This window comes from Aspergillus costaricaensis (assembly GCF_003184835.1).
Source record: "Aspergillus costaricaensis CBS 115574 unplaced genomic scaffold BO79scaffold_32, whole genome shotgun sequence".
NCBI lineage: Eukaryota > Fungi > Ascomycota > Eurotiomycetes > Eurotiales > Aspergillaceae > Aspergillus > Aspergillus costaricensis.
In genome coordinates, this window is record NW_020291832.1 from 357509 (window position 1) to 381066 (window position 23558).

The following is a 23558-nucleotide window of genomic DNA, read 5'->3' on the forward strand; positions in this document are numbered from 1 at the left end:
CAGAAAAGAACAGACGGCATTGCACATCAACATCCACTCACAACCCGTCGCGGAGGATATGATCGATAGCGCACAGGCGTGGTAAGCCCGATGCAATATGCATTTGCTCAGATGACCAGCAGTGAAACTCTCCCGTAAATAGCAACGTAGCTATGCGTCGCAAGAAGAAGCAAATCCGACTTCTAGACTCGGTCGATCGCGTCTATTCAGCCGTCACGATGCAGCTGATGTTTTACCGGACAAGCCAGCTTCTGCGCTTCTTCCCGGGGTCCTTGTTCAGAAGCCGGTCCCTCCAATAATATCGAGTCGCTATCGTGGAAAATCCTCGAGATCCCTGCACAACGGTAGAAAGCTCTGCTCATACGAGCTTAGGAATAGCCGCCCGACAGGGGTCCATCGTCTATTCGCAAGGCTGCTTGAGACGACATCATTGTCGAAGGAACGAAGGATTTTTTCTGGTTCTAGTCCACCACATCCGCCCTCACTACTGCTTAAGCCTCTATCGCTTGTGTATATCGGGCCTCGTCGATGAGCAACCTCCGCCATAGTTGATTACTCGGCAGGAGGCATGCAGTAATCGCAAAATCTTGGTGTCAATCTTTTCAACATTGGACAACGGAGCAGCCAGCTACATCTCATCCTGCCTAGTTCGACGACGGCATGGAACCAGGAAGGAGTATATTCACCGATCAAGTTGCCGTAAATTTGGGAACTGTCACTGGCAATCGGTTGCACATTCTGAACGGTCCTCGTGACAATACTGTCGTTGTTGGAAATACAGATGCCATGTTATCGCTCATATAACCAAGATCAAAACACTTTTTCTCAAGGTCATGACATAGCATAGTCATGAGGACTTGGCTGGGCAATAAACCGTACGAACTGATGTGCAACCGCGGCTTGCATCTGCAGGTAACGCATCTCGTATGATTTGGTCGTCCAAGCCTTGGTAGACCGGCATGCTTTGTATGAGAAACGTCGAGCGTATCCGCAAGGGATTCTCGAATCCCAATCATTAAAGCCAGTCTGTAGTAACCATCCTTCGATAAAGAGTCCCGATCAATGAATATGAATTTCTGTCAGATGTCCCATGACTTTCAGTCATCAATACTATTCGGTGTGCGGGAACGGAAGCGCCGAAACTTCCAATTGCCTTTCGATAGAAGTATATGGGATGTCGATGGGGTTACACTCGTCTGGTGCCTCAAGCCGCCTCATCCGATCATTTTGAAGAGGCTGTATGTTAGAGCAAGGAGCACCCTTGCGCCTATGGCTGGCCAGAGGAAGATGCAGAAGCATTTGATCTGTCCGGAGGTTATTGTCTCAATGACTTCTAGTCATGGCTTTACTGAATCAGCATCAGTATCGTTAGTGTCAGTATAATGTCGCTTCTAGAGGATGATCCATGGCCGCTGTTGACTCACCTTTCCTTCCGAACTATTGCTCAGACATGGGCCGTTTGCAGTTTATGAGTTCACTTTGCAGGTACTGCAGGCTTCCATGGACTCGATATGGAAATCCTATTCGATCGCGGCCAGGGTGGCATCTTGCATATCGAGAGCTAGGTAGGAAGGCTAAGATTCCATTCGGAAGGTACTTCGATCTACGATCTGTCACCGCTGTTTATCATGTGATATGGTGCATACAAGAGAGTATTCTGGCGGTACGGCATCTCGAAGGGAAACAAACATATCTGGAATCAGCTGCAATAAGGCTAGCGTAGGACGTCTTTGTGCTATGAACAGAACACTGTCTTAGTAGCTTGTGTATGGTAACAGCCTCGGTGATTACCCAGCAGGTGACCAGAAAACTGCTAAGTATCTAGACAGTACCTTCCTTAGAATGATGCTGATCCCGGACAAGGATATGTCCGATGGAAGCGCACAGCCCTGAAGCGAAGTCAAAGATGCACGATTGTGTAGAGGAATGAATAACCGGCCTCGGTTAAAGCGGCGACGTCCCGAAAAAAGAAAGTCGACGCAGCGCCAGGAGACAATGCGCAGCGGTTACCACCCGCCATCACATGGCTGCGAGCATCGACGTGGCCGGCCTCCGTTCGCGCCAAAGTCCACCATGATTCTGTCTCGTGGGACCCGAGCATAATCCTTCCCCCTTTTCTCATGACAGCAACTGACGATCAGGGCGTCAAACGAGAAGCCGTGGCGTGTTTGCAAGGAGATGCCTTACAACAACACTGTCAAGCAATCACCTGTCGCTGCTTCAATATTAACAGCGATATCTTGGGCGCCCATTATTTCTATACCGCTACTTCGGACTTGGGCAATTTCAGCATCACACGACTGCAGGAGGTGATCCTAGCATCTGATGATGCTCACCTCTGGTATGTGCCTTTCTTTCTTTGGTCTCTCTGTAGCCTTACTGTACTATGTTGAAACTCGTAATTGGGGTATTTACAGTATTTCACACAATTTCCGTCGGTCTGTTTTTCTGTCTTTTTCCATGCACTCTATTTCTTGGTACCTCACAAAAGTACTACATTAAGTCAGGTACCAGCCATGTGAAGACATACATCTCAACATTCACGAGGATATCGATTTATACCATCAAACTCCGATCCAGACCATCTGGGGCCTTTTTGATTGGCACATCTGCACCGCCAGATATACACCTCTCACCCCTGGCTATGCGATCCGATTAGCCCGTTCACCCTCGACACCTTATATACCGGACCAATAGAGATAGCCAACCCGGGCTAATTTATCTCGCTCTAATTTGAAAGCACTTAGATCTAAGCCAATAGCCTTTGTAACCCCCTTTGACATGAAACGAAGCCCACAGCAACTGCCGATTAGCTGAGAAACATATCCGAGGTGCAAGTCACATGGATGGGACATGGCGGCTGTCAACCTAACTCTACCGACTCTTTCGGGGATACCTTATATCGCAAGGTCATGCGACAGCCGGAATCGGTGCCTGATCTGCCTAAACTTGAACCAATGTCTTCTTCGTGCTACACTAACTCGAGTTTGTCTTTGTTTCAGCTTATCGCCATGAAAGGTTCCAGCTATTAACCAACACTTACTTGGCCGCCCCATGAACTCTCTGTTATGAGTGTGCTATCCGACCATACCCAATCGGCAGATGATGACGGTTATGAGAGCACGCCCAAGTAGCAATGTGACAAGTCTACTAGATGTTCCTAATCCGAACTCTCAGCCTATTGCGGGGAAGGACTGCTAACCCCGGAAACCCCTGATCCAGTTATTGAACCCCATGGGCCCAGCCCGCCAACTGGCCGCATTCATCATCCACGAACAACAGCTATCTATAGCAGAACGACACGGCATATAGACAGAGTCATACTTTCAACAAAAAACAGACGAGTCTCACCTCCACAGGGCCTAGAATAATAGATCGACCATAGCAATTCAACACACGCCCATGCGTAATGATGACTCCCACCTGTACCCTGCAGCGACCGGACCAGTTACTATGATAGCTATTAACCCACATCAACGGCGGTATCAGCCAACGTGTAACAAAAGCGCCCTAAATCAGGCAAGGAAGAAGTATACAGCCCTGTCATCTGACACGAGGAATTTTTTCTCTCTCTCTCTCTCACTCATCAACCCCGATTAAGGAATAACTTACTAATTATAATACCCCCATTTGCTTTTTTTCTGTTTTAGTCTTTTCCCCCTCATTTGTTTTTCCTAGAACCAGGTCTCGGGATTCTGCAAACGTTGCACAACGGAAAAACTAATCTCATCTAGACAACTAGTAGTTAGTCACTTACTGCACATGCAACTGATGATTTCTCAACGGACTCCGTACTTACAGTTCTGCATGATAGTACTCTAGACCCTACACCTGTTCATGTATGTTATGTACATATGTACCTAGATGGGTACTTACATGAGTGGCGGGGGGTGTGGGTGTGTGGTGGTGCAACACACTGCCACTTACCGTAAGTATTTGGTTGTTGTTGTTGTTGTTTTACGTCCAAATCGGCGGTGGGTGGGGGTCGATCCTAACCGGACAAGGTATCTGTGAACATGCCTGTTGACCCAAATACCGGGACATGCAGATGCGATGACGATTGTTCTACTGCTCGGCTTATTGCCTCATCCTGGTTCTGATTCTTCTTCGGAGATAGCATAGCATACTTTTCTAATACAATACTTACTTTTCTACTTGGCTATCTAAAGCCATAGCCACTCGTATAGCGATAGAAAATAAAAGGCGCGGGTATATTCAAGCACCTAAGTATAGTATAGTAATACATTATCGAAAAATATGTAAGTCCATACATACATACTTACATAACTAATGATCTACTATTATTTATTGTCTTTCAAAACATACATACTTGAATTACGTCCGTCCGTCCCTGAATCAAGGAATAAACCACTACCACTAAATAACCAACTAATTGACTATTATTCTTCAGCAAGACAAAGGCATACCCAAAGAGACAACCCGCTGGCCAATCTACTTTACTTACGGTCAATGAAAAGAACTTTGCGTGATTTATGTACGGAGTACTTAGTAGTAGTAAATATAGATAAGGCGTAGGTTACTGTTATCTTGCTATCAATCCAAGGCAAACATATGTATGCATGGATCATGCCTAAATATCGCACATAGTAAGCTACTCAGGTATTGAGCTGTATTGTTTTGTAGCACACACACAACTTCAGTTACACTGTGTTCCTCGTTTTCGCCTCGGTGGGGGGAGGTTGATCAATCCGGGGTAATTCCGTGAACGTGCCCTTTCATTGCTGCAGATTTGAGAGAATGGAAGAGGAGGTGGCAAGTAGGTAGGTAGGTAGGTGAATACACAGTTGGTTTCCTTGCAGTATTGGGGAAGAGCTCTCAAGACAGATAGATGAGGAATAGATGGATAGCTTACGTGGCTAGGTAGGAGAGAGATAGAAGGGAGGAATTTTTCGATGGATGGCTGGTAGATGGAAATAGTAAAAGGAAAGGAGGTCCAAGTCCAAGTCCAGGTCCCGGCCCCGTGTTCCAGCCCAATAGGACTACTACTGTTGTTACTGCTCATTCTTCAGTCGGGAGAGTTTGAAGCTATGTTTTATATTGGTTTTATCGCGTGTTGAGGATTCGGTGGGGGGGGGGGAAGGGGAAGGGTACGGAGTAAGGAAGAGAAAAAAAGAAAGAAAGAAAGGGCAAATTTCAGATTTACCGCAATAGGCTTCCCGGAGCACTTACTCAGTCAATCAATGATGTGTGTGTGCGGGTGGGCTTGATTTGTTTTTTCCTTTCCTGTTCCTCAGATCCTTGAAATGCGATCCGCGCTATAACCCTTGCATTTACGTGGAGAACCCACCATTCCCCTGGAGGTCAAAGCGAGCGAGAGCTGCGAATTTGCATGATCTGGTAGCCGCTAGGCTGGGTTCTCGAACAAAGGTCCGATTCTGAACCGGTCTATTTTGCTAACCAGTTCCTGGTAGATTGGCCCTTTCCTGGGTTACATGACAAGAATCGTTCATGGGTTTTGGCTGGTCCGGGGGATGCGGCCCGGGAATTATGGAATGTGACTTGTTCAGGAGAAACGGCGGTGCTACGTACCACGTCGGTTCCCCATCGTATGGCATTTGACGGGAAGGCAGGAAATAGCAGTGAAAGACAGTGAGAAGGAGGGAGGGATTGAAGAAAAAAAAGAGACCGTGTGTGTATATTGGGCTTTGTGCTCCATAGCAACCCATACATTAGTGCTGGCCGGCTTAGTGACTGGTGGTACCCGGCTGCCCTGTGTGCCCGGGTCGTTATCCCTTCCAAATGCAAATCCCGGGAGTCGATATCCGTGCGCAATCCAAGCTTTAAGCTATGCATAAAGAATTCAAGGGCCAGAGAAAGTTTTGAGATCGTCTCAAAATAAGGCTAGAGTTCAGGAGGCAATTCCATCCCAATATGAGGCAATATCGCCCTGGTGAAACGGTTTACAGATGAGTTTGTGACCCCTGGGATTATGGATGGTATCAACAACATTCTCGGAAATTTTGGCGATCGTAAGAAGTTCCCAAAGTCGTAAGCTTTCTTCATGGGATGGAAGACGTCGATGGCCAATCCACTACTACTCCAGGTGAATGCCTGAGTGTATGGCACCAGCCACAGCAACATACCGTAGATCATGTCGTGCAAGATCCAGACGGTTCTATGATCTACAGTGCCGTACTCAGTAAAGTTGAGGCCACTGTGTTCCTGGCTGACGCCCTACTTCGACCAGTCCCAAAGGAGGAATGGCAGACTACCTATAGAGGAAATAGGCAACGGGCGTTGTGTTCACACAACAGCATCACCGTCCCTGTTGTTGTTCCCAGCCTGCGCGTCCTGTCGGATATCTCTAGTAGTGACTAAGGTCGGGCGGGAGTACTCCGTAAGACACCGGCGGCACCTGCTGTTTATCATTCTTTGTCTGCAAGCTGCACTTGATGCATGGTGCCTTATCCGGTGCTTCTAAGCCGCTGTTTGACGTGATGCAGCTGCGTCCAGTAGCGTCCTTCCATCCCCGTTGGCTTCTAGTCAGCAATCGATCATTGTGTGTCGGCACTTTCGCAGGTCAGGAGAGCAGTCGACAATGGCGGGGCCGAGTAAAGGCCGTATGGGCGATACTGTTTCTGTACGGTTCAATTCTGTGTGTGATTGTAAACGAGTCAACTCGGTGTATCAATCTCGATTGAGCATGATATGGTAGAGAGAGATAGATAGACATGGAATCCCCTTCAGCCGCGACCAGTGGCGCATTAATGCCGCGGGACGACCCCACATCATGTGATGGAGGAGCTGTCTTGTGACTCGGGGGTGGGCCTTTGCCACTGCGGGTTTGTTTAGTTTTGCCCCCACGTTAAAGGGGGCGGGCGGGAGATGAGGTAACATCAGTCAGTACGGAGTAGTCAGTCCTCTGTCACTATTGTAGCTAGCTAGCTAACTAGCTGTATTTTGTACACTGGCACTCTGGCAGGTGGCATCTGCATCGACTCGCTTCTACGCCACGGAGCAATAGTCGCCTCTGCCTGTTCTACCAGCAAGGTAGGCGTCCTGATGCTGTCAATGGTCCTCGGCAACTTTCTGTCGGCATGGACGTCAGCTCCCTCGATCAAGTGTGGATTGCTTTTTCTTGCCTTCCACTGGTGTACCGCGGGAGTCCCTCGGATGCCCTCATCGGTTGACGGATTCTCCCGAACAATCGAGGTCATCTCGAACAATGACAACCAATTGTCAATGAACAGTTGGTTGATGTCCCGAGAATTTGTAAAGCCCTTCCTACATATGGAATCATGAGATAGCGGGTTCCAACCACGGTATAATTTCACCTCTCGTGCAGCATCGTCATCATCATCCGGAGAGTTTACCTGGATAGGCTCAACAACACGGAGAGTATGGAGCATTTCCCATCCCATTGTTAGGGAATTACTGGGACTTCCCATAAGCTTAACCAGGCAATGTACCCAGATAGAATGTAGCTCCGTAGAATTCTGGAAAAAGGGCGTCATCCATGGAATTCCCTCTATTCTTCATGGCACACACCTGCAAGAGGTACGCCTGATGAATCGGAGTGTGGTCGAGTGGGCTAGGGCGCAGCTACGTGGCTCCCTCTAGAAGCATCGCTGTGGAACGATTCCATGCATGAAAGATGGCAGCTGAGCACTTGGATCATTGAAAGCGGAGGTGTCCGCCCCCCAGCTGCAAGCGAAGCGAATAAGCTCACCATGTTGACGGGTTTCCCTGATTTTCACCTGCCAACAGAGCTTTGGTGCCTAGGAGATAATGCTGCTCCTGGTTATTGTCTGCATTGAATATGCAAGAAAGACGGGTGTGGGCTCAATTATTAGCTATGGAGCTTTACTTACTATCTACTTACTTATGTTCGCAAATGCCGATCTTGACTTAGTACTTGACTATCACTGTCTAATTAATAGCGCCTGTCTAGTCTTGGTAAGAGTTTATATCATTGCGGGGTTTACCTGGGCCATCCGTCCCCCGATATTAACTTCTCCTCCCTAACATAGGAGAGTGTGTATGAGGGTGTATAGAGTAGTACCTTCCCCATGCTACGGGGCATTCCGTAGTAAGACGTTTACTATCCGGCAATGCGATCGACTTTAACCAGCAAGTGACCACAATGTGAACCGCCTTGCAGATCGTTCAACGTCGCCGCTACTACTCAGTACTAACTCGACAGGGCCTTGTGAGGCTTGGAAACTCCCTTTGGGCCCCAATAAGCCGACGAGGTCACGACCCCTCCACATTCAGCCCCCTGAACTTCTACCTTTGCTTTTTCTTTTGCTTTTTCTATTTTTTTTTTATTTTTATTTTTTTTTTTTTTTTTTTGATAATTTCTTTTGAACTTCCCGTATTTCATACATCGGAGAAAATTTGGAGATGGTTTGGATGAAGATGGAAAAAACAATCTACACCAACGGGAAGCCCGCCTTAGTGAAGCAACTAACTACTGTACAAGCAGATGACGGCTTTTACTCCGAAGATGAAACAGCAACTTTTTATTTTCAGTTTACAACTCATCCATCAGGTGTTCGGGGTAGTGAACCTGGACCTTTGACGTGGAACATCACATGATTGTAAAACGTGGGCTGACGGCTTGGGAACTGGCTGGCACTGGCTGTCAGTTTCCAAAAGGGCAGTGGTGATGGTGAATCGGGCGGATCTTCTGAATCCTAGTTCCCCGAACCACTCACCCGGGGATCCGCGATGAAGGATCAAGTGTGGCGTTTTAGTCTATTATTGATATTGTTATTATTCGCAACGGGGCGTTTGGGAAGTTTTTGCAAGGCCCCGTGACAGGAAAAAAAAAGGGGGGGTGTGGTGGTAGGGTGGGAAGGAAAGGGCTAAACCGAACAGGCGGGTAATCAATCCAGGTATCTAACTACTACTCCTTGTGAACGATTGTATCATACGTGCTGTATGTAGTATTGCCTCCCATTGTTATTTTTTTATTTACATTATGTTGTTTGGGGATATACTACTACCTACCTACCGTTCTCGCAAAGATAGCATCACAAGTACTTTAGTGACAGCTGGCAGGATTCTCGCCTTGTGACTATGGACGGGGTGAGGAATGAGCGAACGCGAATACTCTGTTGTTGGGTCACTCAGATTAGGTATACCAGTCTCCTGAGACCGGTATTCGGAAGGGATACATAGTCATTGGACATGTGTACTTTAATTCTCAAATCAAAAGTGCTTTGGGGTATCGTGGCTTGGAGGGTAAAAGGGCATTGAAGACTTGCGATTCAGGGTACATACATACATAACTGCTGCAGACTTCAAAGGGCGCAATGAACTGATAAGAGGAAGGAGAACTATGTAGGTGTGAGATGATCATCCAGATCGGAAACGCTGCGCTCTTTCCCCGGTATGCGACTCCGCCTGGGGCATTTTGCGAAGGTACATACCACCACCGGCTAATAAGAACAAACAGTAAGGAAGATCAGTGCTCAGGCCATTTCAGCCGGGATGATTGAACCATCCACGTCGACATATCATATGGTTGTAGAAAGTCAGAGTTTCGATCAGACACGCTTGAGCCTAAAAGGGGATCAGGGTCGATAAGTTGGGGATGAGGTCAAGTGCCGGAATGCCCGGTTTCAGAACTAGGTCGGGTAGTCTGTGTGTAAGATGTTGATGTCCAAGAGACCGGGTAACAGGAACGTGGCTTGGGGAGGTGCCCAGAATGTAGACGGTAAAACCCATGGTTTCCTTAGTCACATTTGGATATCAAGAATCTGCCCGAAACTAAGCATGTCCGTGACGAAAGCAGTTGAACTGAATCGAGCAATAAGTCACTAGTCAGCAGGACATAACAATAATAGCCCAGCGGTGGGTGGTGGGTGAAGTGTCAAATGCCCCTGACGAGGCGAGGGATTAGGCACAGTGCCTAGATTGACAGTAATAATGATGGAAATGGATCTGGATGCTGGGTACAATGATGGAAGTGGCTATCATCGTTAGGTCTTCAATAGTAGTGATCATTAACCCGATTCCTACAGTATGCCAGCCCTGGCGAATTGACAAGTGCGGAGTGATATCAGCAGCACTTCGCCTCGGCCAATCGTTCGGGACCCATTTTTGAGAAGTCAAGTGACCCGATCGATTGACTGGTGAACTGTTAAAGATGCCTTGTCCTTAGTCAGCCGAGGCGATGGTCACAGGACGGGTTGATCTTTGTTTGAATGTTTGTCTAGAACGATCCCCTGTGGCCTTTTTTCTCCCTCCCCCTGTTGTTGTCATTGCTATCTCTCCAGGGGTTTTGCTTTGTCGGTGATGCATACATAGTGCTGCCGGTCCGAGATGAAGCGAGAACCAGGGTGAATCAAGGCATCAGGTCACAAAAACTTTGAGGCTTTTTCAAAGGTGATCCATTTCGGGGGCTGCTATCCATACCTGGATGGTATTAGTATGTATCTATCCAGATCCAGGGTCAAGCTTCATCTGGTTGCAAGTGTTGGCGGTGGGTGTAGACGCATTCACCGATGTATAGCTGGCCCTACTGGGTTTAGTGAAGTACCTGCCTTCCTACTTGACTAGTAGTATTGTTCTTCAATACCAGTTTCGTACTTTGTTCCAAAGTGGGACTCCGGAAACAGACCGATGGTAATATTACCGGTGTTATAACAATGTATGAAATACCAGTAGACCCACGGGGGTACTCCGGATGTACCATTGCGAAAGGGGAAATTTGAATTTCAGAAAAATAAAAAATCGGAAAATGGAAAATAAAAAAAAAAGAACGCAAATAATCCCAAGATTAATCACACATCCGGGACCACGGATGGGGAGGAGGCGCGGCTAGGAGCCCATCCTTGTACTTACCGCCATCCCCCCCATCGCTGGTCAACCACAGTACCTCTCCCTCGGTACGTACCCCCATCGGACTTTTCTCTTGTGGCCACCGTCAAATTCCCATTTTCTGCCATTTTCTGCCTCTTTTTCCCTTTTTTTCCCCTTGTACTGAACCCGTTACCAGTTCATACCGGACACTCACTCATCCACCCTCCCTCCCTCTTCCCCCCAATTCTCCACCGACCCGTCCGTTAACTATCTTGCCTTTTCCTCTTTTCTTCGTCCGCTCCACCAGCCAGACTAAGGTTCTCCTCCCCCATATTCCCCTTCGATTTTTTCCCTTCCTTCTTTCCTCCTTCACTCATTCCTCTCGCCCATCACCCTCAATCCTCATCCCCACGTCCATCCCCGACCTCCCTGAACCGGCCATATCTACATACTTCGCGCCAGTACGCCTGAACCTTCGTTCAATCTTCACCCACCCCGACCGTTTTTCGTTTTCGGTCGTTTCTCTCTTGGATAGGTAGTACTGGAAAGTGTGAAGGATCCGCTTACGGAACCGGCTTCGATCAATCGACCTACCCCGGATCGATCTCTCTTGCGCCATACCACCCTCCATCTCGCACAGCAATTGTTGAACTCGACACCTGCTGCACTTGACAGGCAGCTTGGGCGCCACTTTCAATCTCAATCGACTTTCTGCAGCACGCTGCAGAACCCAAACTTGGAGGCGTTACTCTCAGTAACCTTGGAGGATCGAAGAGGTCTATTTCGCAACTTCTCGCGCCGAACGACCACGCTTGGGGGAGACGGCGACCCCGAAACTACACTCCTACGGGGAAGAAAAGAATCGTTTGAGGAACTTCAACATATTCGAAATTGTGGCGTCGTTAGAATGGCTTCGCGTTTTTCAACCCCCGTTCTGACGGTGGATACGGCCAAGATCCATAAGGTCGACACAGCCAATGCGCAAAGTCTTCATGGCATGTGGATGGGTAAGTGCATCTAGTTTGTTGCGGGTATCAGTCGCGTCTGGTGGCTGACAATTGACCTCCGAATTTAGTCTTTTCGAAATGTGCCGACTATATGGAGGAAGGCCGACGTCTAGAAAACCTGAGCTGGCGACTCTGGACACGTGAGACCTTCTGTGTGGAGCCGGAGACCTCCAGCACTACCTCGGTTTTGCCACTTCTTCGTTCCGAAGCTGGGGATTTGCCAGAACTTTCCGCGAGTGTCGAATCGGCGGCGTCGGAGCAGGCTGAGCGGATAGAGCATCACATTAAACGCCCGAAGTGCTTGGACTATAAGCCGGCGGTGGTGCGTGAGGATTCTATGGCCAGCCTCGCTCGCGGAAAGGAAAAGCATATTACATCTCTAGGTTTGGAACGGATGGTGCTGAACATTAAGGAGAAGAAACACCTTGAACCCATCTCCACCGTCATGTCGACAGTCGAGCCCCCTGTCGTCGATATCACACCACGTCCTTCGACCCCTACTCCCGCCACCCCTCCTTCTGTCTCTACTGCGAGGCGGACGCCAACCCCGCCCCCGTACCCTCTCAGCCAACAACCTAATCAGTCCACTGAGTCTTGCTCAACTACTGCGCCCGAATGCAATGACAGCGATAACAATGGCAATACCGCCGGGTCTGATACTAGCGTTTCTTCGTCCGGCATTCTTACCCGATCCGAATTGATCAAGTCGCCAAGCATCGTCCGCGGATTCTCTCCCTCTGTCATCTCTTCGTCATACCGGTCGCAACCTAGATTGGCTGCCGAACCTGGCCCGGCCAAACCTCCAGCACAGCTCAAGCCCACTCCCTTCAAGAAGAAGGGCGGCATGTTCACTCTGGGAGGCTCGTCGGGTGACGACGATGAAAGCTCTTTCGAGGATCGCATGGCAATGCAAGGGCCCCATCGCAGTTCTCTTTCTGATGAATTGAGCAAGCCTTCGGCTAGTGGCCAGGATCTCAGGAAAAAGGTGGCTTCCTTCAGGGACCAGAATGAAATCATCAAGCCCATCCGTGAACGTGCTATGGATAACGAAGATGCCGTCGAGACGGACGATGAGGTTTCTGAGAGTGCTATCGAGGACTCGGATTCGGACTGGGAAGATTCGATCACGGAAAGCGGCCGATCCAGTGTTGAGGAGAAGGAACTCTTCCAGCGTGTGGATTCCCGGCCCAACCTTGTTTCGCGTCGCTCCCTTCTTACCATGATGATGCATCAGCCTACTAAGATGGGAGCTCCGACCCGGTCTAGTCCAGCCCTCCAACGCTCGCGTCTCACTTCCCCCAACGGTCCCTCGATCCCTGCATCGCCGCCTGAGGACGATGATGAGAACCTGACGATGCGTGGTCCCGACGTGCCTCGTTCGAAGCCCATCATCATGAAGCCCGCCCCGCAGTCTGTTGCCCACTCCCCACGGACAACTCGTCGCAACATGCTCGCTACTGAATTGACCGAGTCTCTCCGCCGACACTTGTTGTGGGAACGTCAACAGAAGAGTGCGACTGCCAACGCGTTCCTGAAGCGCAGACATACGGCACATGACATGGCCAATCTACAAGAATACCCTGGACCGAAGGGATCTAAGGGACAGCCAGCCGGCCAGGCCGGTGGTGCTGCAACCAAGGCTACCAGTCAGGGTAAGGACAAAACCGGATCCTTTACTCATTACACCGACTTTGGACCTTGGGAATATCATGTGAAGGGGTGGTGAAGCCCTTGACTGATGATTCGACTTCCGTCTTCACCTTCCATTATCTGCGTCAAAGCATGTCCTTTCTTCTGGATCGGTAATGTTTGTTGACTATGATACCCGATACTCGAACGGCTACTCCTTGTTTCTCGTTTCTTTTCTTTTCCAAAACATGTAAAGACCGCCGACTGATTATCATCCTTGTGACACGTACCATCACGACTGCATTGCATATTGGCGCACCTAGGGATCATACGGCTGTTATATCCGACCTAATGCGTTTCGGGTCATTGTTTTGCTTTTTTTCCCTTTTCTTCTTTTACTTTCATCTTACCCCATCTTTCAACATTGCATTGTGAGGCTGTCTGCTGTCATTATATATGGGCCACGGGAGGGACAAACGCCTTTTATTACATCCTTAATTTCACTTGTACAGATGAAATTTCCTCTTTGGCGATGCATGGTCGGATACGGTCTTCATTGTCTTGTTTTCTTTTTCTTTTTTTCACTTCTTCTTATGGGTGGACATACTGAAAAGAAAAGAGGGTTTTATTGTTTTTCTCTAATTATGGATGTGATCGGGCCAGGGAGTGAGACAGCCTGCGTTTGATTATTTTGAAGCGGCAGAAAAACATTGCAAACATGCATCTTGGGAACAGCCAGTTTAGCTCTTCTTGATACCAGATACCACTACTTGTTGCTTGACTTGAAATCCGGACCATATCATTCCAGGGTCTTTTTTTCCACATTTTCCGCCGCCTATCTTTTGCGCACGTTATCACCGATGTATGCTACAGTGAGATTGCTCATCCCCAACCCAAACCAAAAGAAATCTAGCGAAATAGAAAATCCACTTTGGATATGATATGAGATACAACATTCCTTGATTTAGCTAGCAGTAAAGTAAAACCGATGAGGAAGAACCCTAAATAGAGAAGATAGCGAAAGTGGTGTGTGTGGTGACGCGACTCTGCACCGAAGCCATCCATCCATCCATCCATTTATTCAAACCATGGTGGTGGTCTCCGGCGGGCCTGGGCTACGGCGCACTGACACGTAGCATGGGCAGAAAAAAATCACAATAAAATAATAATAGCACAAAATAATAATAATAAAAAAAATAATAAAAATTGAATAGGAGGGTAGGGAAGAGTACTTAGTAAGTAAGTAGGTGAGGGGAACTCCCAACTCCCCCAACCCTCGAACCACCAGTCGTACCTGGTCAGAGATCTAGAATCTCTCGCACTGATCCCTTTCCCTTTCCCTTCCCTACCCTACCCTACCTTACCCTTCACATGCGCCCGATATTAAGATCCCCCCATGAGGAGACGGGACGGGAATAGGATAGTGACAAAGGAAAAGTAAGAACTCAAAACAAAATTATTAAAAATGGAAATGAGGGGAGGCGAAAAAGGAGCTGAAAATAGAAGCTTGAAGCTTGAAGCTATGGACGGGGTGTGTGTATCGGTGTATCTATTTCTGTATGGTTTGTAAAACCATCTACGCAATATTAACTACAAAGTTGAGTTTTCAACGATGATAAGAAGAAGCATGATGGAAGGTAAGTAAGGTAAGGAAGGCAAAAAAGAGACATCTCGGGGTTCCCGTCCCCTCCCCTCCCCCACTCACCTCCTTGTCATACCCCAACCACCAACAACAACAACAACACTCGATGACAGATTGCTGCTACGCCCTTGGAGAAAACAGGGGGGTGTGGAGAGGGGAATTGGGGGGGGTTAGGTATGACGGGGACAAAAAAGCCTGAAAAGCCGACTGAACCGGGTTCGGATGGGGATTATTACTCCAGGGTCACATCAGGTTCACATCATGGTCTGAACCCATCTAGTATAGTTGCTGGATAGATAACATCATCATCTAAACTAGTTCGATTCACCGAATTACTACGATTAGCTTAAATTACTACGATTAGCTTGGTGGTGTTGGGTCCACGAGATCTTAGTATAGTTAGTTCTATTTAGCTTTTTCGATGGAATAAGGATGGATACATGCAGATCAGGGAGAAAAGTGTGTGTGTGTGTGTGTGTGTGAGAGAGAGAGTGTGTGTTTGCGCGCATGTGTTCATGAAAGTATATCGGGGTCGGCTAGATCAAGAAAACCCGGTCGGGAATTTGCGTCACTTGTTGGATGGAAGCTGTTCGATTGAGTTAGACGTGCGGTTTTTGTCGGAACTTTGTACATGTCTTGGAAGGTTAACTTTGTTTTTTTTTTCTAATTCTATTTATTTTGTTCTGTCCATGTGCTTTTTTTGGTTTTGGGTTAGGCATATTGGTCCGAGGTATTATTATAGTTGGCATGGCATGGCATGGCTTTTGATGAAGTTTGATGGATGATGAGTTGGTGAAAGATATTGTTTGTCAGGTATCAAGATCAACTTCAGCTGGATGAGGTGCAGCAGCAGCTCGTAATCAGCCCCTGTTAGAGTTGGAAAACGGTCGCAAGCATTCTTCAACTTGTCTGTTCTAGACTCTCTCTCGCTCTCCCGTGAAGACTCGAGCTCAACAACTGCCGTATGCGATTGAACTGCCGTGGAGGCTATTGCGCAGTGCCGTTGGAAATAAGCAGGTCATCTGCGTAAGCCTTGCAGATTTACTGGGCGAGAAGAATTCAAATACTATCTATAGTAGGATCTCGTATCTGTCTACTTCTGTCTACTTGGTATATTCGTTGACACATTGGCATATGGTATTGTGTAATGGTATGCAACCGGAATAGCGGACTAATCCCCAGTATAAAGTTGGGTATAAGTTGCATTGGCCCTGGTCTCGTGCGCACTGACATCTTCATTGCTTCAACCACAATGACGTAACGCGGGTACTCCCAGGAAAACCGGAGTTGAAGTAGTACTATGGAGTGGACTCTTCTTACTAGTGAATTAACTACTCCGTAGATTGTTGCATTCAACAGAATCCCTCGGACCGCTGTGATCCGTTCATGTATGTCGAACAGGTCGCATTCCTTAGCTGAGACTAACTAGGTGTCATCAAATTAGCTGGGTAACTAACCACTGCAGTAAGTAGACACCAGAATAATAACACGCACAAATGGTAACCAACCGAATTTCAACCCGCAAAAAAGCAAACATAAGCACAATCCCGAAAAAGGATCGGATCGGATCCATTGGAAGGAAGAAAAGCATACTGTGTACTCTGTAAGGAAAGTAAGAAGAGAAATTACATTATTTTTTTTTTTGCTTTTCCCTCCTGATTTTCCTCTTAATTCTCCACAATATCTCCCTGAATCTCCCGATCACCTGCACCAATGACGACTCGAGTTCCCTGGCAAACCTGCAAACTCTGACGTCCGAGTCTGCCCGAAAACGTGGAGCAAAAGCCAGCCCGTGGTTCTTTCAAACACCCAGACCACGGCGGTGGATCCAACCCCGACCACCAGTGCAAAGCGGCTGAGGGGGAACTTGGCCCAAAAGAGTTTACTGCCCCTACAGAAAGTCGGGGTGGACGCCGCGCGAGTGGTTTTTTGTCAGCTGAGAGGGGGGGTGGTTTCTCTCCACTCTTTCCCTTGTGTCAATTCCCAGCTTACCTTGTTGCTAAGTAGTTTAGTTTTTCAAATTGCGGGTCTTCTTTCTCTTGTGGAGCGAAATTTGAGATCGGGCAGCCAAGTGATTCGTTTCCCCCCCGGAACAAAGTAGCCTTCACCGGTACTGTGAGTGCTGTTATACAGTGACACTGTATCTGAGTGACAGGTGCTGTACTCGGGCTGATTCGGGATGGTTGTATTCTATCCATCCTTACTAATTCTCACCTTCAGCCTCCCTCTTCCATATCGATCGCTATACGGACTATTCATCCATCAACCTAATAATCTTGATTTCTTCACGCTCGTTTCACTGCCTTGATGGCTGCTTGAAGTGGAGCAGTAACACCTACTACATACATCACCTTGAATCAATCAACCCTCGACACCCTGCTTACTAGATAGTTCTAAATTTCTCTCCATTATTTCCTACCCTGTAGAGAGATACACACACACACCGAGGCCCTGAAACAATAATACGTACCATGAATAATAACAACCAATAACCAACGGTGCCCGACCGAGCCAACTGAACAACCAACCAACGAGCGAGCCAACCAGCAACCGGCAACTAAGTACCCGGCCCGACTCCCCAATGCAGCTCGGCATGCCGAAACTTCCTCTCCTTCCATCCTGCATACACAATGGGGTATATTCGGAACAATACCAAACAAAAACTTAACTAACTTAAGACACCGAATTATCTTGATTATATCATTTGCTCTTCTATTTCTCCGAGAACATTCTGAATTCTATTTTCCCGCACACTGTCTTTTTTACCTTCTTCGCTGGCTCACCGTTTTTCACACGGCCCCATCATATGTACGTGTTCACTTTTTTGACCGCATATAACATATGCACACTAATTATGTGGGTGGGTGGGTGAATCTAGACTTGGCTATATTTACTTGTCTAGACTCGGAGAATTAGTTAACTTGTTATCCTGTTTTCTGTCTTCTTTTCTTGTTACTTGCTACTTGATAGTTTAGTTTACATTGCAGTAGTATGCCTCGGCACGTGGTCGGAGCGGGGAGAGAGGGAGAGAGAAAGGTTGTTTGTTTCAGCCTAACTATTATTATTTTTCATTTAGTTTCTTTTCTCAGTAGAGTATGTATGACGACGGTCGTTGAGGCTGACTGGGGCGTGCATGGATCCATTGATCGGGGAAATGCCGAGCTAGGTACGTATTCATTTTGCTTGGTTGTTTGTTTGTCACTCTGTCGTTAAGTAAGTTACCGCACTGGTCTGCTCCGTTGACCGGTCGGGGGAGGGCCCCCGCTTACTAGACTTGGCGGTCACATGATATCAGATTAAGAACATTTAGATCTATACAACTTACAACAATATTAACCAGCGTAGCAAAAAGAACGAAAAGAAACCGAAGAGAATAAAGGAAGAGAGAACACATCCACCTACCCATATTAATTACTACCACCATAATACCTAGTCCTAAGAAGATCCCCCGGCTGATCAAACCTCTCCCAAAGCACCCTCTCCGCCTCTAATTCATCATCATACCTCCTCATCACCTTCTTCAACCCACCATACCAATCCGGAACATCATAAAGCGTATAAAACGCCTTCGTATACTCCCAATACTCCGGAAACCATCCTGAAAACTGCCAATCAACTATCCCAGCAACCTTCCCATCACGAACAATAATATTCCGTTTAGCGATATCCGCATGTGTGAAACACGTCCGATAGTATGATGATCCAGATCGTTCATGACACTTCGTGACAGCTTCGCCGTATACTTTCGTAGTATCTTCTATTGGAATCGTCCCGCGCAGAAATTCATGAAATTCGTTAATGGATTTGAAAGGCCCAAACGGCCAGCTTCCCACTCGGATGTCATAACATTCTCCTAGTTCTGCGGAAGCTACAACGCCTTCCTGTGGTGGTGTGAGTTGTCGGAGTTGATCGATGTAGCTAGCAATTTCTTGGATCACTGCTTGTTTGTTTGTGGATGTGAAATTGGGGTTGCGCCATGTTTCTTGGAGGGTATCGCCCTTGATGTAGTCCATTTCGATGTAGACGCGTCCCTCGGGGGCTGGGTATGTGCGGTGGACTTTGGGAACGGGGATGGTGGTGTGTTGCGCGACGTATCGCAGGCCTTCTAGTTCGGCGGGGAAACATGGTCCTTTGATTAGTCGCGTGTCGCTGACTCTTACTACCTTCGGCGTGAAGGTGCCATAGCGCTTTTTGCCTAGCCATAGTCGTGTTCGAAGATAGAGTGTTACTATTGAATTGGATAGTGGCATAGTTGGAGGTATGATTTGAAGCCTGAAGTCAGGCAAAGCTGACTATGACTAGATTGATCTGCCAATCATTCAAAAGCTTGGCTACCATACTGATGGCCATGACATCTTTGGTTAGATACTTGGGTTGATCAGAGAGGTGTTGTTGAATGCATATGATTATGCTTCTCAAACCCTGATGATCACGTGATAAAGAATACTTGGGCGGCGTTGGCAGCGATTACCAGCCACTTTTTGAGGTTACTAGGTGGGTAGGTCCAGGTCAAAGCGTGGATGGATACGTAACAGCACGAGTGTTCATAATTTGAATGTGATTTGTATTAATTGTGGATCAAGTCTGTCTTCTGGTTGTCTTACAAAGAAAGGACTTGTGTAAAGCGAACTAACCACGGAGTAACTAGCGGAAGGATTATGTAGAGTAATACATCCATTCTTACGGCCCAGACAACCGGCTGGCCCCCTTCAGACATCCCGAGATCCTGATTCGACTACCCAGAATCTCAAACCACCGCTAGTATCAGCCACCTACCAGCTGTTTCCAGAGGCGAAAAAATGCCATCGGGAGGCGAAAATCAATCACATGCCATGTGTGAGTGTTTGGCGCTAACCACGTTTACGGTCGCAAGGCAACCGATGATGCCGATTTTGGTGTGGTGCGCCTTCGAGAAGTCTTCTAGAAGAGGTTTGGGGTTTGGGGATCGCAGTACGCATTTGGCTTAGAGCCGTATTATACTTTCGTTTTGTGTGGACGGATTTGTCGGTGTACTTGCCCGATGGGCTGGTATTGGTAATTTTCGGTATTTGGCGGGGGTGGGTTGTATGTAATCAGCTTGTATCGAATATCTTAGTCTGTTTTAGCGTATACACACAGGCGACGATGGGTTCAGGTTGCGGCTAGCAGACTTTTCTTTCCTGTATAGGCCAATGACAGTGGGGATAATTGGGCTATGAGGAAGAAGATTTTGATCTCCAGATCGGTGCCCGATGGTGAATAGTCGTAGCCTAGAGGGATCTTTTGGACGATCATTCGTATCCGCTCGTTGATACTGAAATTGTGCTTCTCACCTGACCATGTATATGGATTCTGGGTGCATGGGAATACCGAACATTGTGTAGACCGCCTCGGGTAACTTGATGATTGGCCCAACCTGTTCACCTTAGTGGCCGTCCTGACATGCATGCGCATACCAATTGACTTGTTAGCTTGGGAAAAGGGCTTTTTCCTTGTTGTTTTTACGAGAAGGAAAAGCTTGCTATCTCGGCCTTGGGTGAAACAAGCCACATCACTACCTTCGTCGTCATTATGGAGATAGGCGGACAACATGTTATCAACACCTTCCAAGTATAGCAACACAACACATCTGTGGCTGTTTGTGCATCGAGGCCACTCCCAGCATTAAGACTGAGCAGCCGTTTAACGTCAGTTACGGGCCCGGAGGACGTCGCTCCGATTGAGTTCATGCTATGCGTAGAACCCCGCTAGAGACAACATGGAACCGTCCATCGAAGGTCGAGACGATCCGCACTAGTTGTATCTGCCTTGCCGGAGGAGGCTAGCGTGTATCTTTGCGCGGCGAGATTCCGTCGGATGCGGGATTCCAGCACACAGAATTCCGCATACCAGGTGACCTGTTTGGTCGTTTCAATAAACACCATTGAAGGTTGCCGGGCATCGGGACTTTATTTCAATGGTTTAGTAGAATAGGTATAAATGAGTCTCTATTAGGCATGGATTGTTGGATTCAGGAACTACTGTATTGTTGGTGCTGATGGCTCAGGGCCAGGTCGTATGGACGGAGTAATCACGGAGAAACTGATCCCTTTCTGAGCTAGCCGGAAGAGCTAGGAGTCACATGATGGCAATGACTTTTTCTGGTGCGGCGTACCTCGAATACGCGCTATCCCGAGGTCACAACCAATGATATGTCTCACGTTACTTCGATTTGCTGGTTCACACTTGAAGCTACGGCGTCTTGAGAGTCAGGCGATTGCTTGATTTGCTGGGTGCAGTCAGTTGTAGATCAACCGTTCCCAAACCCCGATCCGTACATGTAGGCCTACCGCTTGTTTGGTTTGTTCCATTACCCAACACACACATTGTGAATGCCGTGTTATGCAGCCGGGGGGCTCGTAGCTGGCAGCTAGCTGTATTACCCTCAAATTAGGGTCCCAAGTCACGCTCCTGAATATCCTCGTCAGTGGGTCCAAGTTACATTCATCCGGGCTCAACTTACTCGATTCGTCCTAAGCCGCAAAAGCCACCTGCGAATCAGAACAAGCAGCGCTCTGTGCGCCTAGTTAGTGAGGGGGAGGCGCGGGGAGCAAGCCCTAGTCACGACGATGATTTGGCGGGGAAGTTGGGGACGCGTTTCTTAGTGAGGCTTTTCTCTGCCCACTCCCGGCGAGACTTATCACCATTCAATCACCGTAGCACAGACAAACGTACGCCCGGTATAATTTGAGTTGTGGCTTTGTTGAAGGATCAGGGATCGCATAGGGCTTGGGAAATTAATGTCACCATATGGTGTGGTACAATGGCGTCGGTGTCTCCCTGCATATCAAGATCGGAATGTTGGTGGGATTTGGAGCCAAGTGACCGGGTATTCCGCGGGGGTTTAGGCTTAGTGGTATTGCCCGGGTTCCAACGGGGTTTTTGTCGGTATCAATAGTCCCGTTTACATACGGGGGTACTTGTGCTGTACCACTCGCTTGCTTATTCAACTCGACTCGTTTGCATTGCCCGGCCTATGCTCTTTACCAAACGGGTAAATTAGAAGATGAAGTCGCTGACAGTGGTTCGAGAGGCTGATGGAGCGTTGCACTTCGCTGTCATTTGCTTTCTAGGAGGATGTGGATGAGAAACAGGATGCCCATGTCCATCATTACCCCGGGAATATTCCTATTGCGAATGCCAGCCGGAGAATCCTCAGTTTACCTGCTTTGTGCAACCAATGTACATTTGCAAAACAAGTCAACAGTCGTATCATCACCGCCTGGTCTGGAATCATCATAGCATCATCTGTGGCTGCTATCTCCGCTTGACTTTACCGCGGGCAAATATCGCTGGCCAAATCCCAGTGAATGAGGATCCAAAGTGTCGATGTGATCGATTAAGTTTAACTTCCTTTCTTCATGGAGGGTAACAGCGAGCCAATTTTCCGGTTATCAGGAGCTGTGCTGTGGGCATTGTTGGGTGGAACTCTGCCGAAGACTTGATATAGGACCCTTCCAACAACTTGGGTACACTAGGTTAGAACTTTAGGTAACCGTTCCACCTACTGACCTTCCTTATCTCGTAACTGTCGGTGTTCTGCCTTATTTGGGAGGTACGTAAATGTCCACATAGAGTATAACGTCCAGTAGGTGGAAGCCAACGTGAAGAAGATCAGTGGACATGCGCACTCCCATCATACAAGCCACAAGACGACGCCAGATGCCAGCATGGGGCCGGGAAAAAGCAAAGATAGACACACTGACATGTTAAGGTCAACGTCAAATGGTTACAGTCGAGAGATTGCACAGTATGTCCATTCCACAACCGGCGATACTTGCAGTCGGTTCTGACAGATCCAGAAGGTGGATGTTTCCCCAGATTCTCCCCGCGATGCCCAAAGATCGTCATCTGCCGGCACAATACGGGAGGGAGCATTGCCTCTCCTAGCATTCGTATCCAGTTCATCTGCCCAAAAAAAGGTGCGAATAAGGTGACCTGAAAAACACTCAGCACTGCCAGACCGACTTCCATCACGTGGTCACATGGCGGCTGGCATCACTGCAACAGTCAGCATCATTTGTACGCCCCGCGACGAGAATCCAAACCTCTACTAGATCAGGTACTTTTTTTTTCTCTCTCTTTTCATCTGCTCCCCATGTCTGCCGGTGATGAGAGCCGGAGGATTGTGTCTCTAGTGTTGTCCCTCCAGCATCCGTTGGCCAGGACCTGGCGACTGTCGATCTCCGGGTCACCAGATCTCTGCGTTGGCAATTCGATCACATTGCGGATGTGCCCTTGCTCCTCCTGGAATCCCGAGATTACGCGCTGACAAGTCATCAATTCAGTGACTTCTTAATATTGCTTAGCGACTTTCCCGCCGATCTTTTACGATTTTATGCTCCCCCTCCTTATTATTTTTTCACATCACACGCCCGTGATCCGGAGCAAGCAGGATACCTTGTCCTCGGGGCCCCAGTCAATGGATTCTAATCCTGGGAGATTATGGAGATGATGATGATAGAGCTACTTACTGCTGTCCTGTTTCGACA

At 48.0% G+C, this 23558-nt stretch overlaps 8 protein-coding genes across 8 annotated transcripts; 5 read left to right on the forward strand and 3 right to left on the reverse strand.

Moving 5' to 3' along the window:
* Window positions 1-2120: 2120 nt before the first annotated feature.
* Window positions 2121-2853, forward strand: BO79DRAFT_273578 (uncharacterized protein; the record flags this gene model as incomplete). Its single annotated transcript, XM_025687519.1, has 2 exons — window positions 2121-2341; window positions 2508-2853. 2 exons carry the CDS (start codon window positions 2121-2123, stop codon window positions 2695-2697), a joined length of 411 nt encoding a protein of 136 aa, XP_025536265.1. The 3' UTR covers window positions 2698-2853.
* A 2750-nt stretch (window positions 2854-5603) lies between these two features.
* Window positions 5604-6664, forward strand: BO79DRAFT_210905 (uncharacterized protein). The gene has a single exon (XM_025682911.1). It carries the CDS (start codon window positions 6028-6030, stop codon window positions 6337-6339), a length of 312 nt encoding a protein of 103 aa, XP_025536266.1. The 5' UTR covers window positions 5604-6027; the 3' UTR covers window positions 6340-6664.
* A 365-nt stretch (window positions 6665-7029) lies between these two features.
* BO79DRAFT_289919 (uncharacterized protein) lies at window positions 7030-7722 on the reverse strand (the record flags this gene model as incomplete). Its single annotated transcript, XM_025688831.1, has 2 exons — window positions 7119-7722; window positions 7030-7050 (listed from the first exon to the last, which is right to left on the reverse strand). Exons 1-2 carry the CDS (start codon window positions 7473-7475, stop codon window positions 7030-7032), a joined length of 378 nt encoding a protein of 125 aa, XP_025536267.1. The 5' UTR covers window positions 7476-7722.
* BO79DRAFT_47805 (uncharacterized protein) lies at window positions 7613-8053 on the forward strand. Its single transcript, XM_025689307.1, has one exon. The coding sequence runs from the start codon at window positions 7750-7752 to the stop codon at window positions 7984-7986; it is 237 nt and encodes a 78-aa protein (XP_025536268.1). The 5' UTR covers window positions 7613-7749; the 3' UTR covers window positions 7987-8053.
* A 3440-nt stretch (window positions 8054-11493) lies between these two features.
* On the forward strand, window positions 11494-13776 carry BO79DRAFT_47834 (uncharacterized protein). Its single transcript, XM_025689309.1, has 2 exons — window positions 11494-11777; window positions 11846-13776. The coding sequence occupies exons 1-2, from the start codon at window positions 11678-11680 to the stop codon at window positions 13501-13503; spliced, it is 1758 nt and encodes a 585-aa protein (XP_025536269.1). The 5' UTR covers window positions 11494-11677; the 3' UTR covers window positions 13504-13776.
* A 4679-nt stretch (window positions 13777-18455) lies between these two features.
* BO79DRAFT_247611 (aminoglycoside phosphotransferase family protein) lies at window positions 18456-19765 on the reverse strand (the record flags this gene model as incomplete). Its single annotated transcript, XM_025685659.1, has 3 exons — window positions 18456-19276; window positions 19683-19692; window positions 19733-19765. The coding sequence occupies 3 exons, from the start codon at window positions 19763-19765 to the stop codon at window positions 18456-18458; spliced, it is 864 nt and encodes a 287-aa protein (XP_025536270.1).
* Window positions 19766-19847: 82 nt separating this feature from the next.
* Window positions 19848-21217, forward strand: BO79DRAFT_231608 (uncharacterized protein; the record flags this gene model as incomplete). The annotated part of the gene is made up of 7 exons (XM_025684168.1): window positions 19848-19984; window positions 20018-20112; window positions 20499-20524; window positions 20639-20668; window positions 20706-20714; window positions 20845-20919; window positions 21125-21217. The coding sequence occupies 7 exons, from the start codon at window positions 19848-19850 to the stop codon at window positions 21215-21217; spliced, it is 465 nt and encodes a 154-aa protein (XP_025536271.1).
* Window positions 21218-22559: 1342 nt separating this feature from the next.
* Window positions 22560-23245, reverse strand: BO79DRAFT_47866 (uncharacterized protein). Its single transcript, XM_025689310.1, has 2 exons — window positions 23115-23245; window positions 22560-23067 (listed from the first exon to the last, which is right to left on the reverse strand). The coding sequence occupies exon 2, from the start codon at window positions 23038-23040 to the stop codon at window positions 22681-22683; it is 360 nt and encodes a 119-aa protein (XP_025536272.1). The 5' UTR covers window positions 23041-23067; window positions 23115-23245; the 3' UTR covers window positions 22560-22680.
* Window positions 23246-23558: the final 313 nt, after the last annotated feature.